Here is a 16,858-nt window from a genome sequence, read left to right as displayed (position 1 = left end):
ATTAAGTCAGAATTATGCCTTTTATATAGCGCCCAAACTTCCTATTCTGTTGAATAAAGAGGTCATGGATTTCTCCCAGCGTCTTTTAAATCTTAATTGCAGTTGCAGTTTACAGAATCTTGCCTACAAATCAGCTCTCATTTCTTTTTACAACCACAACTATGCATCAGGATCCATCCTTTGTGGTAAAGACAGATGACAAAAGGACAGGTTAAATAAAACAATTCTTTGATCTTTTGATTATTTCAAGAGTACAAGGCAGACAGAAGGAATAAGTGCAAATCAGACATTCTCAAATGGCTGTGGTAATGTACTTGCCTCCAAGCCAGGAGGTCCAAGTTCAAGCCCCATGTGCTTGGTGTGTAATACACCTCTGAACAGTGATTACAAAATATCTATAATTCTAAAAGTGGTTCAAAGTAATATAGTGGAATAGTTCCAGAAATTCTCCCCTAATTGCAGAGGTCCAACAGGCTACAACTCATATGGTGGGTCAAATATTTACAGAATTCCCAGTCTTTAAGGGATCAATAATAAAGGAGGGGTTAAATAGATTCTTGGGGCCTACTTGATTTAGGCAACAATAGGAGTTTAGACTACGCGAGAACAAAATTTAAGACATTCAAGCTCCCTTAAATTGTGTTTTGGGTGTTCAGGGTAACACTTGAAGTTACCAGTTTTCCCCTGAAGCACCATTTGGCAAATGGACATTTTTATAATGTGCACCTTCTGCTATGGAGGTCCAATGCATCATACTTCATCGAGCAGCATTAGTTGCATAATTACTAGGAAGACACATCAAGTGCACTAGAATGCACCAGGGCCAAGTATTAGTATTACAGAATCAGGCCTAGAGATAAGCAACTGCATTTGCACTTTAATCTACACTTGAAGTGTAGCAATTAATGTCACATGTATTATGACTAACAATTATGCATAAATCCTTGGAAATAGCCCAATGTATGAGAACTGCAAATTTTAAGCCAGCCTCACTTGATACCAAGTCCAATTTATGATCTCCATCCTCAATTTGCAACTGTACTAGTAAAATTATTCAAATCATTTGAATCTTGTTCTCCTACTTGCTGCACCTAGCTTCAAACTTTAAAAACTACATACTAAGCCAGCATCCATTTCCTTTTAATAGAGGGATAAATTTATACTAAACACTTTTCCATCTTACAGCAGCCATCCTGACACCTTCAGATACCCCTTGGCTGAGTCTTCAGCATTGTTACCTTGGTAATGTTAATCATCAATTTTATTTTTGCTTAAAAGACAACATCAGCCATCAGAATATTAGTTTTAATCTGAACTGGACTTAAGTAGGATTAAAAAGTAGTTTTTGTACTTAAGGAATAAAATGCAAGAGCAGTGGAATAATGCAAAAATTTATACAAAGTTTTATTTATACAAATACAGATTAAAAACACTATATTACAACATTAGATTTCACTTCCATTTGTGTATGAAAGTGATCAAGTTAATGCATTGTGAACATTTCTATACAAGTTAGAGCTGATTCAAAAAAACTTAGGTTCTTCAAGGGAAGCAGCCATAACAGAAAACCCGATCACAAGCTTCATTATAACTGAAAAAAGGAAAGTAGTAAATGTTAGAATTGCATTTTTTTAAACACCAATTTGTTATAGAGTGCAAGTGTTTGATTGTAGTAATGAAAACACCATTGTAAAATCAGATGTTGCCAAATCAAAGCACTCCAACTACAACAGCACTGAACCATGGATACAGTGCATGCACTCTTGTGCAGCAACTTCTCCAGTCACATTTATCCAAACTGCCAAGTAAAGCTAGACAGAATTTACTAGTAGAGGTAGTAAAATAAGTGGAAAAGCTTCAGCAGAATCACATGGTGCCTGGTGACCAATGATAAGTTCTGAACAAAAACCACTGGAAATGATTTCTAATTGCCATTATTTCACTTAGTATTTTGACTCACTTTTGAAAATGTGGCAAGTACTTGGAGTAATGTCATTTTAAAAAAAATGACAAACAAACATTAAATTAGCAAAGTATTAACAGGGTTAAATCAATGGCTCAAAAACTAGCACAAGGATGAGCCACTTGTGGTAGACAGTGTTTAAGATTAGATTCCCTACAGTGCAGAAACAGGTCCTTCGGCCCAACAAGTCCACTACGACCCTCCTAAGAGTAACCCACCCAGACCCACTCGCCTACTCCCTACTAATGCACCTAATCAGTATTGACAGTTTAGAATGTCCAATTCACCTGACCCGCACGTTTGGACAGTGGAGGAAACCCACAAAGACACAAGGAGAATGTCTGTCTGCATGGAGTTTGCACAGTCACCTGACACCGGAATCAAACCCAGGTCCCTGGTGCTGCGAGACAACAGTGCTAACCACTGAGCTGCCCTTTAATTTAGTTAGATATAAAAATGTACAAAAATACTCTAGTTTGAAAGAAAAATGAGGTGCAATTCAACAATTCTCTAACAAGAGAATAGATCGAGCCTTTGATTCCATCTTCTGCCTTTTGCACTTGGCATGTTAAGCAGCAAGAAAGATTTGTGGACTTCTAGAATGAGTGAAGGAATTTTATTTTTTAAAAAAAATTGAATTCAAGTCCTCAAGCTATAACATCAACATGTTTTCCAGGTCCTCCAGCTATTCCAGGGGAAGTGTGAGGGCTTTGCTTGCTGGTTGAAATTCAATATTAAAAACAAGCTTGTTCAGACATGCCCTGACACCTTCACAGCAGGTGAGCCTAAATCTGGACCTTACAGGCTAGAACGCAAAGTCTTTTCATATTTCATGAAAGCAGCAAACAAGAACCTCCTTAGCAGAAATTTGCAGGGCAGTAATAACTGTCATCATTTGTATGCTGATGTTTCCACATCATCAACATGAACGGAATATTCAAATACAGGTGGAAAATTTTGGTTTCACATTGCATCAAAATTGAATCTAAATGCACAGAAAAATCAGATTACTCACTCATTGAACGAGCAGAGTGAACAGCAAATCCTTGCACAATGATCACAAACTTTGCTGCAATGTTGGCATATTAAGTGGTCACACTGTGAGCATGGCTCCTTGAAACTTGATGGCTTTAAACAGATAAAACAGTTCATGGTTGCTGGCTTGACTGATGCTATGGAATAAAAACAAAAGTGAGCTTGTTAAAAACCAAACTACAATAAACGACAATTGCAAATAAAAGCGAAGACCAAAAATTTACTAAAATTCTTAACTTTGCTGCATCAAAACTTACACTGACAGATCATGGAACTTGTTTTTAATGAAATCCAAAACCAGTAAACACTACTACAGTTGTCAGGGAAGTGTGTCTCACAGTGAGAAGTTGGTAATTCAGCTGTGCTAGTCTGAGAAAACATCAGCAATTATTCTAATGTCATACTTCAAGTGGCTAGCTTTGTCATGAACAGAAACCAGAGTCAAACAGCCTCTTAGTGACACCCTGCAATTCCGCCCCAACCCAGAAAATATCACATTTATGCCTATTTAAAACTTAAAGCCCTGCTGTAGAAGAACAGCTTTTCTATTCACTTCAAAAAACAGCTCAATATGCACTGACATGTTAAAATGAAGTATTATTATTGCCAACAATTGCTTATAGAACTTCAGTTTTAGTAATATCAATTATCAGTATAAAACAGAAAACAAAGCTATAAGTTTTAAGATTTGTAGCTCACAATGGGGTTTGATGTAGGTTTGCTCGCTGAGCTAGGAGGTTTATTTTCAGATGTTTCGTCACCATAGCAGGTAACATCTTCAGTGAGCCTCTGAATGAAAACGAACCTTCTACCTCAGTGAGCAAACCTACATCCAGAAAAAAGCTTCACAAGCATAGATAGAACACAAGAAATAACCCATTTCACACAATTGACCCATAACTTGTATTTGCTAAAGAGGAGTGATTTCATATCTCAAAAGATGTAAAACTTGCAAAACAAGGAACTGGCATAAATCCGAACACTTTAAAAAATCTTGTAGGCAGCTGTTAGGATGCTCACTTGGATATCTATGAACATTTTTGCAGACTGCAGTGTTCAGATTAGAACTTTAAAATGCTCTAGTAATAGCCAGGAACCCATCAGAATGCAAACATCACAGTATAAAATAAATATGGATTAATTGAAGTAAGCTTACATTTATATGAAGACCGTGAACCCTTTATAAGTTGCCCATTGTGTCCTAGAAAGGTTTGCCCATGGAGTAACTCTCGTCTTTCACATCCATTACAAACATCTGTTTTTTTAAAGCAGTTATCTTCAACAGGCTTGGTCATCGGAACCAGTGTACAATTCTCTTCTGAGCTGCCAGCCCACATACATCCCATAAAGGCTTGTGCACCATTAAACAGCAAACATTTAGTTTTTTCTGCAAATAAAAACATTAAAAATAAAATTGGGAGTCAATTCAAAATGATTAAAAATGTAAACAAGTCTGCAAGATTACTAATCTTGCCGATAAAATTCTAAAAGTGAATGCATATTAGGGCACGTTATTCTTCTCCCTGTGCTAATTGTTCTGCATGTTCCTCCCTCTCCATCTGTGTCTTTCACTATTAGTCAACCTGCAGACTGCCCTAGAGACAAGTTATATCACCACACTGGTGGGTAAGTTTTACTGCAATGGACAATTGATGGGCACAAGTAAAAGTCTGATGTACAAAAGGTGTAGTATTAGAAATACCAAGAGGAAATAGTTGCATGTTAGAAAGGAACAGACCAAGAAGAAATGAGTATATGGAAGGAGGAAAATTGAGAATGATTAATTAAAAAAATGGTGCATGATGGGTGGCACAGTGGTTAGCACTGCTGCCTCACAGCACCAGAGACCCGGGTTCAATTCCCACCTCAGGCGACTGTGTGGATTTTGCATGTTCTCCCCATGTCTGCGTGGGTTTCCTCCCACAGTCCAAAGATGTGCAGGTCAGCTGAATTGGCCATGCTAAATTACCCCTTACCTAACACTACGGGCAAATGTAGGGGTTTGGGTGGGTTGCACTTCGGCAGGACGAAGGGCCTGTTTCCACACTAAGTAATCTAATCATGTACATCAGGTGGATCCTTCAAACTAGAACCAAACCAAATACAAGTTCACAGGGAGGAGAAAAGGAAAGCAAAGAGAGATGAGAAAATATCAGGAACTAAAGGACCCAAAACTTCTACCATGCAAGTAGGAGACAGGATTGTGTCTACAAGTAGATCTCTAACACTGTAGTTCAGTTCCCATACAATCTTTTTTTTAAATAAGAGAATTGTGCAATATCAGCACCATTTAAAACTAACAGGACCAGAATCATGTCATGTAAGGAAGTTAGTGTTCTACAAATAAATCGGTCTAAATTCAGCAAGTGTTACAACCAATTCATGCTGTAGGAGCACGTGCTATTGGAGAACCACCTGCATTCAGAACAAAGAACAATCTGTACTAATAAGCCCAAGACAAGGCTAGAATATGGAGAGAACGTTAAAAAAGAAATCAGTTCAAAAAGAAAAGGATATGAAATAAAAATTGATTTGGAGACAGGAGGGGTAAGGAGAAATACAAATTGAGCTGGGTGGGATGATGATTTTATAGGCATGGAGAAAATTGTAACAGGTTTTGATCAAGTAGATTAAAAAAAACTGTTCCCCTTAAATTTGTGTCCCATAGGTTTTTCACTGCCTAAAGTTTTTGGTAACAATTCAAAGGGGTGCACATGAAGACTAAGTGACCTGGAGGTTGCACCATGGGAGGTGGTGAAAACAGAAGATAAGCAATTTCAAAATAAAGTTGCATTGGTACTTGACAAATAAACTTGCATGGCCATAGGACTACAAGCAAGGAAATAGACCAAGAGGCTCGTATTAAACCAGTCCACTCACCTCCTAGCATTCTGTACAGTCTAATCTGGCCAGCACCTTATAGAAGAAACTGCATGCAAAGCTAACATTCAGCCAGCACTGTGTGTGCCCAAGTGCTCAACTTTTATTGCCTGAAATTTTTTTTTTAAAAAGTAAAAAAAGGTACTTCAGGTAAAGCAGTTCCATTTATAACTTGTGAAAAGACCTTTCATTTGAGCACTTTCACAATATTATAAAAATTGTTTGAGAACAATTGTCCAGAACTCAACAAGTGGAAAGCTTAAGAGGTAGCCATGATGCAGTACCTTTCCATATCTAGAGAAGAAACTACATTGTAAGATTCTACAATAGTTAGAGGCGGCCAGTGAAGTACATGGTTATTGACCACAGAAGGCCCAGAACTGGAGGTGCATTGGATCAAAATCCTGAAACTGCCTCCCTAGCAGCATGGTGGCTGTACTGACAGCACTGCAGCAGTTCTAAAAGGCAGCTCACCAGCATCTTTTCAAGGCCTACTGGGGACAGGCAATAACTGGTGGTCCAGCCAGCAATGCCCACATCTCATAACTGACGAAAAGCAAATTTGCTGTTAGTGGAAAAAAGCCTAGATTCAAACATTTGTGATAAATCAGTGACAGAACTTATAGTAAACCATCACTTAGATAAGGTTTTGGATTTCCACACAAGTCTCATCTATCACATGAAGTTTAATAGTGAAAACTTGTGCTCAAATACTATTTTCAAAGCAAATTACAAGGCCTCGGTCTTGCAGTAAGAAGGAAATGCCAACCACTCAATGTAAATCAAATAAGAACGCTCGGTAGCAATACAGTTAAAAACAAATTGGGAAGTTATCACTGTCCTGGAAACTGGTACTCACTATGTGACTCACTACTGAAAAACACGCCGAATGAAGCCACTGCACTCGTTGTACGCAGTCTCTGGAAAAACAAAAAAAACTTAACAGGCCAAGTTTTCATTCCTGCCAAACAGCCTCTTAAGCATCAAGTTAACTTTCGCGTGTGCAAAGTGACCCTTCCAGCTTGTTACCATTTTAGTTTTAGAGACTTAGCATAGCTTCCTATTGTTTTGAGGTTTCTTTCACTTTCTCCAGTGAAATTGAACGTTGCGCACGGCTCAAGGACTTTGCAATTTAAATTACCACAGACTCGCTTTTGCCCTGTAGACAATTCCCAAGTCCACCAACCTTTCACCGAAAACAACCTTCCTCCCTCAAGCCAATTCTGATACAAACAGAAACGCCGATCTCAAAATAAAAAAAAAGTGTTACAACCGCGCCCTGAAACGGAGCTAAGAGAGAAAATGCTGGAATTTTTTTTCCTTCTTTCCCCCCTTTTGGTTTCAGATGCAGCATCCGCAGTAAATTTGCGTTTATCTTGAATCGGAGCTCAGTTTACTAACAGCCTCAGGTCAGTAAGAAAATAACCGCGCTGTCCAGAAGGCCAGTTACCGTCAATGCCGAGATAATTGCCCCAACCCCACCGTTTTACTGACACCTCTCCCTCCCTCTCCCCCTCTCCCTTTCCTCCCTCTCCCTCTCCCTCTCCCTCCCCGCCCCCCGGCCTTGCTCCGTGCAGGCAGGGCCTCCCTCCGGCTCTCGCGCTGCGCGGCCTCTAAACGCGACCCACTCACCGTACACCTCCCGCTTATACTGCTCCCCGAACACCCCCTCATTCAGCTCTTTCTGGGTAACGTGGATCTTCCACTGCAGCGGCGCCGTGTCGCCGAACGGGCTGGCTCTCTTGGTCATACCGGCGGCACCCGAACACCAGAGCCCGTTCACCGAGAAGAAAATAAACCGAGAGGCGCCAAACCGCAACCTCTGACCCGCCGGGACACGCGCCTATCAGGAGGCCGGCGCCCGCTCACGTGGTAGGGAGTGGCCTACGGATGAAGCTCCGCCCACAAGTCACGTGTTCCCTCTGTCCCAGCGCGTGCCTTTATCTGCAGTGTCAATGTGAATTGTTACTGTGGATGCTGAGGTCAAAGAGATAAAAATCACACAACAGCAGGTTATGGTCCAACAGGTTTAATTGGAAGTACACTAGCTTTCGGAGCGACAATTAAACCTGTTGGTCTATAACCTGCTGTTGTGTGATTTTTAACTTTGTACACCCCAGTCCAACACCGGCATCTCCAAATCATGAGGTCAAAGAAGGAAGTGTTGGAGGACCTTTGTAGGTATCAGAGCATTTGTGGAGAGAGAAACTCAGCTCACGATGTGATGCAACTTAACTATTTTCAGTATCTGTCCCAGCAAAGTTCGATGAAAGCTGGAGGAACTGCACCTCAGGTAACTTGCAGCCATCATGACCCAATATCGAATTTAACAATTTCAGACTATGAACATCGCCTTTCTTGTCTATTACTTACGTCCACTACTTCAGATTCTGTCCTGAATAGGTTGCTCAGGACAGCCAACCCGTTTTCAGCTCTTAGTCCTCATTAGCTTCTTGTCTTACCTGGCTTACTATCAACAAACCCCTTATCTGACTTATTTTTTCTCTCCCTGGGTTCTGCGGCCATCTCTCTGCTCACTCCTTTCTTTCCCTCCCATTAATTAGCATAAATGCTACCTTGTTTGAGCTGCTTCTAGTTGTGAAGAAGGGCCACTGCATACTGTATTGACTCTGTTTTCAATCCACAGATGTTACACACCTGCTGAATTTTTTGGGCAATTTACATTTATAATAATTCTGCTGTTTAATAGCTCTGCTTGTTCTTCTGCTGCTTGTCCACACTATATCTACATTTATGAAAACAGATAATGAACAATAATCTGTTACTTTACATAACTGGTTGAGAGATAGATATGGGCCATCAGCCATCCAAAGATGTGCATCTTAGGTGAATTGGCCATGCTAAATTGCCCATACTGTTCAGGGATGTGTAGGTTAGGTGCATTAGTCAGAAATATATTTAGAATAATAGGGTAGGGGAATGAGTCTGGGGGGTTATTCTTCACAGGGTTGGTGTAGACATGTTGGGCCAAAGGGTCTGTTTCCACATTAGCGATTCCATCATTCTATCTCAACAGGATGACCTTGCTCTTATGTGGACGTGAACAGTCACATAGAACCTCTGTTTAAGGTTTTATCAGGAAGATAACCTTTCTGACAGTGCAGCACTGAAGGAAATGCTGCACTGGTGTCACTCTTCATTGCCAGTGCTTAAGCCCTGGAGTGGAACTTAAACTGTCTCTGAACTCTCTCCAATTGATTATTTAATTGAGCAACATTACTAATTTTAAATGCTTGACCTGACATTTCCAAATCCTCACACAATAAAGCCATTTTTAAAAATTCTGTTACAATATCTAATAAAACCCTAAGGCTAGATTCTTCTAGTCTAGCTATACGTGGGCACCAGACCTCAGCTCAAGAATCTACTTTTGAATCAAGAAGAAGGCATTTAGTATGCTTCCCTTGATTGGTCAGAGCATTGAGTATATGTCGATTTCGAAGCTACTTGGATGCTGCCTGAACTGCTGTGCTCTTCCAGCACCACTAATCCAGAATCTGGTTTCCAGCATCTGCAGTCATTGTTTTACCTATAGGAGTTGGGAAGTCATGCTTTGATTATACAGGACGTTGGTTAGGCCGCTTTTAGAATATAGTGTGCAATTCTGGTCTCTCTCCTATAGGGAGGATGTTATGAAACTTGAAAGGGTTCAGAAAATATTTACAATGGTATTGTTAGGGTTTGAGCTAGAGAGAGAGGCTGAATAGGCTGGGGCTGTTTTCCATGGAGTGTCGGAGGCTGAGGGGTGACTTTATGGAAGTTTATCAAATCATGAAGGGAATGGAATGGGTAAATAGACAAGGTTGTTTCTCTGGTTTGGAGGAGTCCAGAACTAGAAAGCATAGGCTTAGGATGAGAAGGGAAAGATTTAAAGAGAACCTGAGGGGCAACTTTTTCATGCAGAAGGTGGTGTGTGTGTATGAAATGAGCTGCCAATGGAAGTGGTGGAGACTGTACAATTACCCATCCAGTTGCCTCTTAAATGTTGTATGTGAAAAGGAAGGGTTTAGAGGGATATGGGCCATGTACTGGCAAATGGGCCTAGATACTTGGTCAGCATGGACGATTGGACTGAAGGGTGTGTTTCCATGCTGTACATCTCTGACTCTAAGCCTCTTATGGAAAGCATTTTAAGTTTGGCCTTTTGCCCTTAACAATGCAAGATGTCTAGCCCAGCAGCAATAACAAAGAATCTGGAAGCAGCAAGCAATCTTAACTTGAGTCTTGGACTCTTGTGAGATTTTCGGGAGCCACTAAAAGCTTTCTAGGTGCTGTACTGGTGGGTATGAATTTTTCAAACAATCTTTAGCAAGTTCAGACAGCTGTGCTTAGGTTAATCATTCAGTCAATAAATTTACCTCCTGGCTGTGTGGGCATGGGCTGGCTAATTGTTCTCCATTTCTGTCCCTCTTGTGTCTTGACCCATTGTTGGATCAGCTCTGTAACTGAGAAGCTCACTTGACAGTCATCTTCAGGTTAAGTGCCAACAAGAAGTAAACAGGTGGGCAGCAAGCACAAAGTTTCTTAATGTAGAATGTGCAATGTGTATACAAAGTTACAACACAAAACATCGCCAGTTTTCATGCCTTGCCTGTGTGGGAGTGCTGCCTATGGTCACAAATTATTCAACCTGTTCAATTAAGTGGTAGGAGTCAATGAATGGCATGTCATAGCTTAAACAGCTATCAAATTTCTCTTAATAGCCATTCAGAGATTGAGGAAGTATCTGTTAGTCTCCTGGGGTTAGCAAAGCTATTATTAAGAGCAGTGAGTTATCTGTTACATTGCTGTTTTAATGTTCAGAAATCAGTAATCTACAAATAGATGTTTAAATAATTAAGTTTCAGTATTACTAGAATGTATCTTATTAAAGTAGGGATCATGTTTTAGAATTAGCTAAAGCTCACCTTTACAATCTGTATGTTTCGAGCCCAGTGGGAAGAGTATTGCTGGGAGATGAATACTATCTGTAACCATTGAGAGTGGGAGAACAAGTGGGGAACATCAAGTAAAATGTAGTTCAGTTCAATGGAAGGAACAGCAGAAAATTGCAAATGTTGCACCCTTGTTCAAAAAAGGGCTTGAAGAAGATAAGCCCCGTAACTGCAGGCCGGTCAGTTTAACCCTGGTGATGGGAAAGCTTTTAGAAATTGATTCTAGATAAAGTATTGATTACTTGGTCAAACACAGATGAGTTAAAGAAAGCCAGCAAAAATCTGTTTGTGGCAAATTGTGTTTAATTAACTTGCTTAAGCTTTTATCTGAAGTAACAGAAGATTGCTGTCAATTGGTGTGCATGAACTTCCAAAAGGCATTTGACAGAGTGTCACACAACAGATTTGTTAGAAAAATTATAGCTCATGGAATTAAAGAGACAGTAGCAATATGGATACAAAATTGGTTAAATGAGAGGGAATACAGTAGTCAAAAATGGTTGTTTTCTTTTTGACTGGAGCAATGTTGATAGTGGAGTTTCCAGTAGTATAGAAAACCATAGTAATAGTCCCTGTGAAAGTTTAACTATGTCAGAAAAATGTGGGCTTAGGGTGTCAGGTGGTCTGGTGCCAGTGTTTGAAGTTAGTAATGTCTCAGTCAAGTAGGGTGCCAGGTGGTATGTACCAGAAACCAGCTGTGCAAGGTGCCAGGTCAGTAGAGTGTCAAGTGGGTAGGGTACCGGTTGAATTAGATACCAGGGAACAAGATGAGTAGGGTGCCAAGTAATTGATGGAATGTCTACGCTAAGTTTGGGAAGTCGGGGGGTGTCAGATCTGGCAGCATATAGGAGAGGTGCTACTGCTTGTTATGGAAGGCTTGCAGATTGCTGTGCTCGGATCCTTGCAGTAGCTGTATATGTTCTGTAGCCATGCAGCTCAGAGGAAGTCTTGGTGACAGGGATTTTCAATAATTTTTTTCTCTCTGTGTGGATGCGTTTGTGTGTTGCAGTGGCATCTGGAAATGGATCGTGCATGGATTCTTGGAGTGGCTGCAAACGCAACCAGACAGCTTAGAGGGAATATTATTTGGGATAAGGATCTGGAGGTAAAGCGAAGTACGTCAGATTCAGTGGTTGCTACAAATGTCAATTTCAGCAGTGGGTGAAGTATGCACCAAAATATCAGTATTCATGTCAGGTCCTAGAAGGGAGGGGTGCCTGTCTGGCATTAGAATGAGGATTTCTGCTTAGGGTCAGTGGGTATAAAAGGTCTGGGAGAGGTGTAGTAGGGTGGCGAATGGTATGTTGGGATGTGGGGGTGAATTTAATAGTTAACCCAAGAGTTAGTTTGGATTCTTAATCTTCTAAATTTTCCTAGTACCTGTCTCCTCCTCCTCCTCCCCCCCACCCCCCCAACATCGAAATGAAATGGATACTTTCAGGGGGTTCCAGGTGCTTGGGCATCACTGATTGGAATCTTCAGTTTCTTGGGCAATTCCTTCAGAGTCAGCTCCACCAGGGTTTCCACAAGGTTCCAAAACACAACGCCCTTCTAGGCTGCAGAAATGACTATCTGGCCATCAGGAAATCCAAACTATAAAATTTATTGTGTAAAAGGTTAAAATCCACAGGTGAAAGAAAGGGTCATAGGTTGACATTACATTAATGCGGAAATGACTTGGCATTTGTTATATGCTCTCTGTTAAAAATGGCAGAGTATCCTCTGAACTGCATGTCCAGGTAGCGCAAAGAGCAGCAACTAAGTCCAGGTTGTGCTTAAACAATAGGAGGCATGTCTAAACATGAAATGTCGATAACGTTTAAAAATCACTTGAATGTATACTTGGATGCCATAAGCTATTGGCCTAAGGATAAATGGGAATTAGGAACTCGTGGGGTGAAGAAGAGGAATCAGCTGTCCTCAGTTTGACCCTCTTGCTTGGGCACAACAGGAATGTAATGAACTCTTTGCCCTAGATTTCCCATCTCCAGATCCTCATCCCTCTGGGGTGTACATTTGGCTCAATAATGACGCTGTCAGCCTCATGTCAATCACTCTAATTTATGTCTGACATTATTGCTTTCTCTATTAAACGAAACAGGTCCTTTTTTTAAGATTTTTAGATTTCCTACAGTGTGGAACCAGGACCTTCGGCCCAACAAGTCCACACCAACCCTCTGAAGAGTAACCTACCCAGACCCATTTCCCTCTGACTAGTGCATCTAACTCTATGGGCAATTTAGCATGGCCAATTCACCTGACCTGCACATCTCTTTTGGACTGTGGGAGGAAACTGGAGTACCCGGAGGAAACCCACACAGACATGGGGAGAATGTGCAAACTCCAGACAGTTGCCCGAGGCTGGAATCGAACCTGCAACCCTGGTGCTGTGAGGCAGCAGTTCTAACCACTGTGCTGCCCGTTAATATCCAATCTATTTAGAAACCTCTTAATTTTATACAACTCAATTAAATCTTCCCTCACCACCTCTGTAGTAGAGGAAAAATAAACTTTCCAAACTTTCCTTCATCTCCTTATTCTCAATTTATGGATCGTCACAAATGTCCTCCATATGCTTTTTTGTGACAGCGTATCCTTAAAGTGAAGATATGTCAACTGTAATCAGTATTCAAACTATGGTCTAACTAATGTTTTATCATTACCTCTATGCCGGGAGCATTTGGTACCAAAGGGAAGATCAAAAATATGCAGTTTAAAAATGCAAAGTGTCCTTGAGTTCTTAGGTTTTAACCTGAGAGTATGGTTATTTAATTAATGATTTGTATCCTTCGCATCAGTGACATCTGCAGATATATACTTGTTCATGGACAAAGTATGTCTCTCTTATTTGCCCAATTGTTTGCTTTCAGTATGTGGATGTACCTACCAGAGAAAGGTCAAGTTTTGCCCTACTTTTGGGAAGTAAGTCAGGGCAGATAACTGAGGTGTCAGTGGGGGAGCACTTTGGGGCCAGCGACCCTAATTCTATTAGTTTTAAAATAGTAATGGAAAAAGATAGACCAGACCTAAAAGTTGTACTTCTAAATTGAGGAAAGGCCAATTTTGACGGTATTAGGCAAAACCTTCAAAAGCTGATAGGGGACAAATGTTTGCAGGTAAAGAAATGGCTGGAAAATGGGAAGCTTTCAGCAATGAGATAATGAGAGTCCAGAGAAAGTATATTCCTGTCAGGGTGAAAGGGAAGGCTGGTAGGTACAGGGAATGCTGGATGACTAAAGAAATGAAGAGTTTGGTTAAGAAAAAGAAGGAAGCATATGTCACGTATAGACACGATAGATTGAGTGAATTCTTAGAGTATAAAGGAAATAGGAGTATACTTAAGAGGGAAGTCAGGAGGGCAAAAAGGGGGCATGAGATAGCTTTGGCAAATAGAGTTAAGGAGAATCCAAAGGGTTTTTAAAAATACGTTAAGGACAAAAGGGTAACTAGGGAGAGAATAGGGGCCCCTCAAAGATCAGCAAGGCGGCTTTTGTGTGGAGCCGCAGAAAATGGGAGAAATACGAAATAAGTATTTTGCATCAGTTTTACTGTGGAAAAGGACATGGAAGATATAGAATGTAGGGAAATAGATGGTGACATCTTGAAAAACGTCCATATTACAGAGGAGGAAGTCTGGATGTCTTGAAACGCATAAAAGTGGATAAATCCCCAGGACCTGATCAGGTGTACCCTAGAACTCTGTGGGAAGCTAGAGAAGTGATTGCTGGGCCTCTTGCTGAGACATTTGTATCATCGATAGTCACAGGTGAGGTGCCAGAGGACTGGAGGTTGGCTAACATGGTGCCACTTCTAAGAAAAGTGGTTTATGGACAAGCCAGGGAACTATAGACCACTGAGCCTGATGTTGGTGGGCAAGTTGTTGGAGGGAATCCTGAGGGACAGGATATACATGTATTTGGAAAGGCAAGGACTGATGAGGGATAGTCAACATGGCTTTGTGCGTGGGAAATCCTGTCTCTCAAACTTGATTGAGTTTTTTGAAGAAGTTACAAAGGATTGATGAGGACAGATTGGGTAGATGTGATCTATATGGATTTCAGTAAGGCATTCGACAAGGTTCCCCATGGTAGACTGGTTAGCAAGGTTAGATCTCATGGAATATAGGGAAAACAAGCCATTTGGATACAGAACTGGTTCAAAGGTAGAAGACTGAGGGTGGTGGTGGAGGGTCTTCTTTCAAACTAGAGGCTTATGACCAGTGGAGTGCCACAAGGATCGGTGCTGGGACCTCCACTTTTCACCATTTATATAAATGATTTGGATGTAAGCATAAGAAGTACAGTTAGTAAGTTTGCTGTTGACACCAAAATTGGAGGTGTAGTGGACAGCGAAGAAGATTACCTCAGATTACAACGGGATCTTGAAAGATGGGCCAGTGGGCTGAGAAGTGACAGATGGAGTTAATTCAGTTAAATGGGAGGTGCTGCATTTTGGGAAAGCAGATCTTAGCAGGGCTTATACACCTAATGAAAGTCCTGGGGAGTGTTGCTGAACAAAGAGACCTATGGAGTGCAGGTCCATAGTTCCTTGAACGTGGAGTCACAGGTAGACAGGATAGTGAAGTAAGCATTTGGTATGCTTTCTTTTGTTGGTCAGGGTATTCCGTTCAGGAGGTCATGTTGCGGCTGTACAGGACATTGGTTAGGCCACTATTGGAATATAGTGTGCAGTTCTGGTCTCCTTCCTATTGGAAAGATGTTGTGAAACTTGAAAGGGTTCAGAAAAGATTTACAAGGATGTTGCCAAGGTTGGAGGATTTGAGCTACAGGGAGAGGCTGAATAGGCCGGGGCTGTTTTCCCTGGAGTGTCTGAGGCTGAGGTTATAGAGGTTTACAAAATCATGAGGGGCATGGATAGGATAAATAGACAGTCTTTTCCCTGGTGTGGGACATTCCAGAACTAGAGGGCATAGGTTTAGGGTAAGAGGGAAAAGATATAAAAGATACCTAAGGGGCGACTTTTTCACACAGAGTACATGTATGGAATGATCTGCCTGAGGAAATGGTGGTGGCTCATACAATTGTAACATTTAAAAGGCATCTGGATGGGTATATGAATAGGAAGGGTTTGGAGGGATATGGGCTGAGTGCTGGCAGGTGGGAATAGATTGAGTTGGGATATCTGGTCGGCATGGATGGGTTAGACTGAAGGGTTTGTTTCCATTCTGTACATCTCTATGACAGTGAGAAAGTGAGCAAACCTTTCAGGTCTGCTGTTATGAATCGATCATCTTTCTCTGCCCAAAGCAATGGCTTGAAATAGTTATTTTATGAAGTTCCATGTTTTGCTTCTGACACTGGACAATCTGACTTGAATCCCATTGATGTCCAATCAAATATCTGGAACTTCAAAAAAGGTGTAAATCAAATAAATGGTTATAGTGATTTTGATGCCTTGTCAACTTCTGTTCACTGGGCCTTGTTAATTGATGGTTTCATTAAACCATCAAACTGGCTCACCCTATTGTCAGTGGTCACTGCACCCTTCTCAAATCAATATTTCATCCTTTATTAAAATGCATTTTAGTCTATGAAGTGTCTCAACGATTAAAAATCAGACAGTGGAAGTTGGAAATTGATTGCCCATTTTTTCTAATTTTGTAACAATTTTGAGGCAGTCGAGAGAAAAATAACACAATTTCCCTGGAATATTTGATAGTATGCCAAAATTTAAATATAAAGTAATGCTTGAAAACAGCTCTGTTAACAGTAGTTACTGAAATGGAAAAAATAAAGAACAAGACATAGAAGATTAAATGCACGAAATTTGGAGCAGAGAGCAAAATGAACTTTTTTCACTGGAAAGTTAGAGGTTGTGGAGTTCAATTTGAGCATTACTGAGGCAAAAGCTGCCAACGTTCAAAATAAGATTGGGCAGATGTATAGTAGAATTAGAGATGAGGAACATAGGAACAGCATGAGTAAATGTGTTTGGTATTACATTTTTATGCAAAGGTTAACAGAAATATGGTCGTATATTTGTGAATGCTTAAGAATTCTGAAAA

The 16,858-nt window shown here is 40.7% G+C and overlaps 2 protein-coding genes across 2 annotated transcripts in view; one reads left to right on the top strand and one right to left on the bottom strand.

Annotated features, from left to right (window-relative positions):
* Positions 1–1,380: 1,380 nt before the first annotated feature.
* siva1 (SIVA1, apoptosis-inducing factor) lies at positions 1,381–7,721 on the bottom strand. Its single transcript, XM_072568630.1, has 4 exons — positions 7,511–7,721; positions 4,155–4,385; positions 2,979–3,135; positions 1,381–1,591 (listed from the first exon to the last, which is right to left on the bottom strand). The coding sequence occupies exons 1-4, from the start codon at positions 7,626–7,628 to the stop codon at positions 1,543–1,545; spliced, it is 555 nt and encodes a 184-aa protein (XP_072424731.1). The 5' UTR covers positions 7,629–7,721; the 3' UTR covers positions 1,381–1,542.
* The window catches only part of LOC140476278 (uncharacterized), a 39,905-nt gene continuing 30,723 nt past the window's right edge, over positions 7,677–16,858 (top strand). Inside the window, exon 1 of the mRNA XM_072568629.1 lies at positions 7,677–8,171. Coding sequence (XP_072424730.1) covers positions 8,022–8,171 — 150 coding nt within the window. The 5' untranslated portion in view covers positions 7,677–8,021. The remainder of the gene's footprint in view (positions 8,172–16,858) is intronic.

This window comes from Chiloscyllium punctatum, chromosome 4, assembly GCF_047496795.1.
Source record: "Chiloscyllium punctatum isolate Juve2018m chromosome 4, sChiPun1.3, whole genome shotgun sequence".
In the NCBI taxonomy this organism is placed as follows: Eukaryota; Metazoa; Chordata; class Chondrichthyes; order Orectolobiformes; family Hemiscylliidae; genus Chiloscyllium; species Chiloscyllium punctatum.
This window is presented reverse-complemented; position numbering and strand designations above follow the sequence as displayed.

Excerpts from the sequence above, each read along its gene's own strand:
- siva1 (XM_072568630.1), bottom strand. The coding sequence starts at position 7,628 with ATGACCAAGAGAGCCAGCCCGTTCGGCGACACGGCGCCGCTGCAGTGG. Across the intron at positions 3,136-4,154 it reads TTCACGGTCTTCATATAAAT|CATCAGTCAAGCCAGCAACC; the intron begins GTAAGCTTACTT and ends TTTATTCCATAG. Across the intron at positions 1,592-2,978 it reads TCACTCTGCTCGTTCAATGA|TTATAATGAAGCTTGTGATC; the intron begins GTGAGTAATCTG and ends TCCTTTTTTCAG.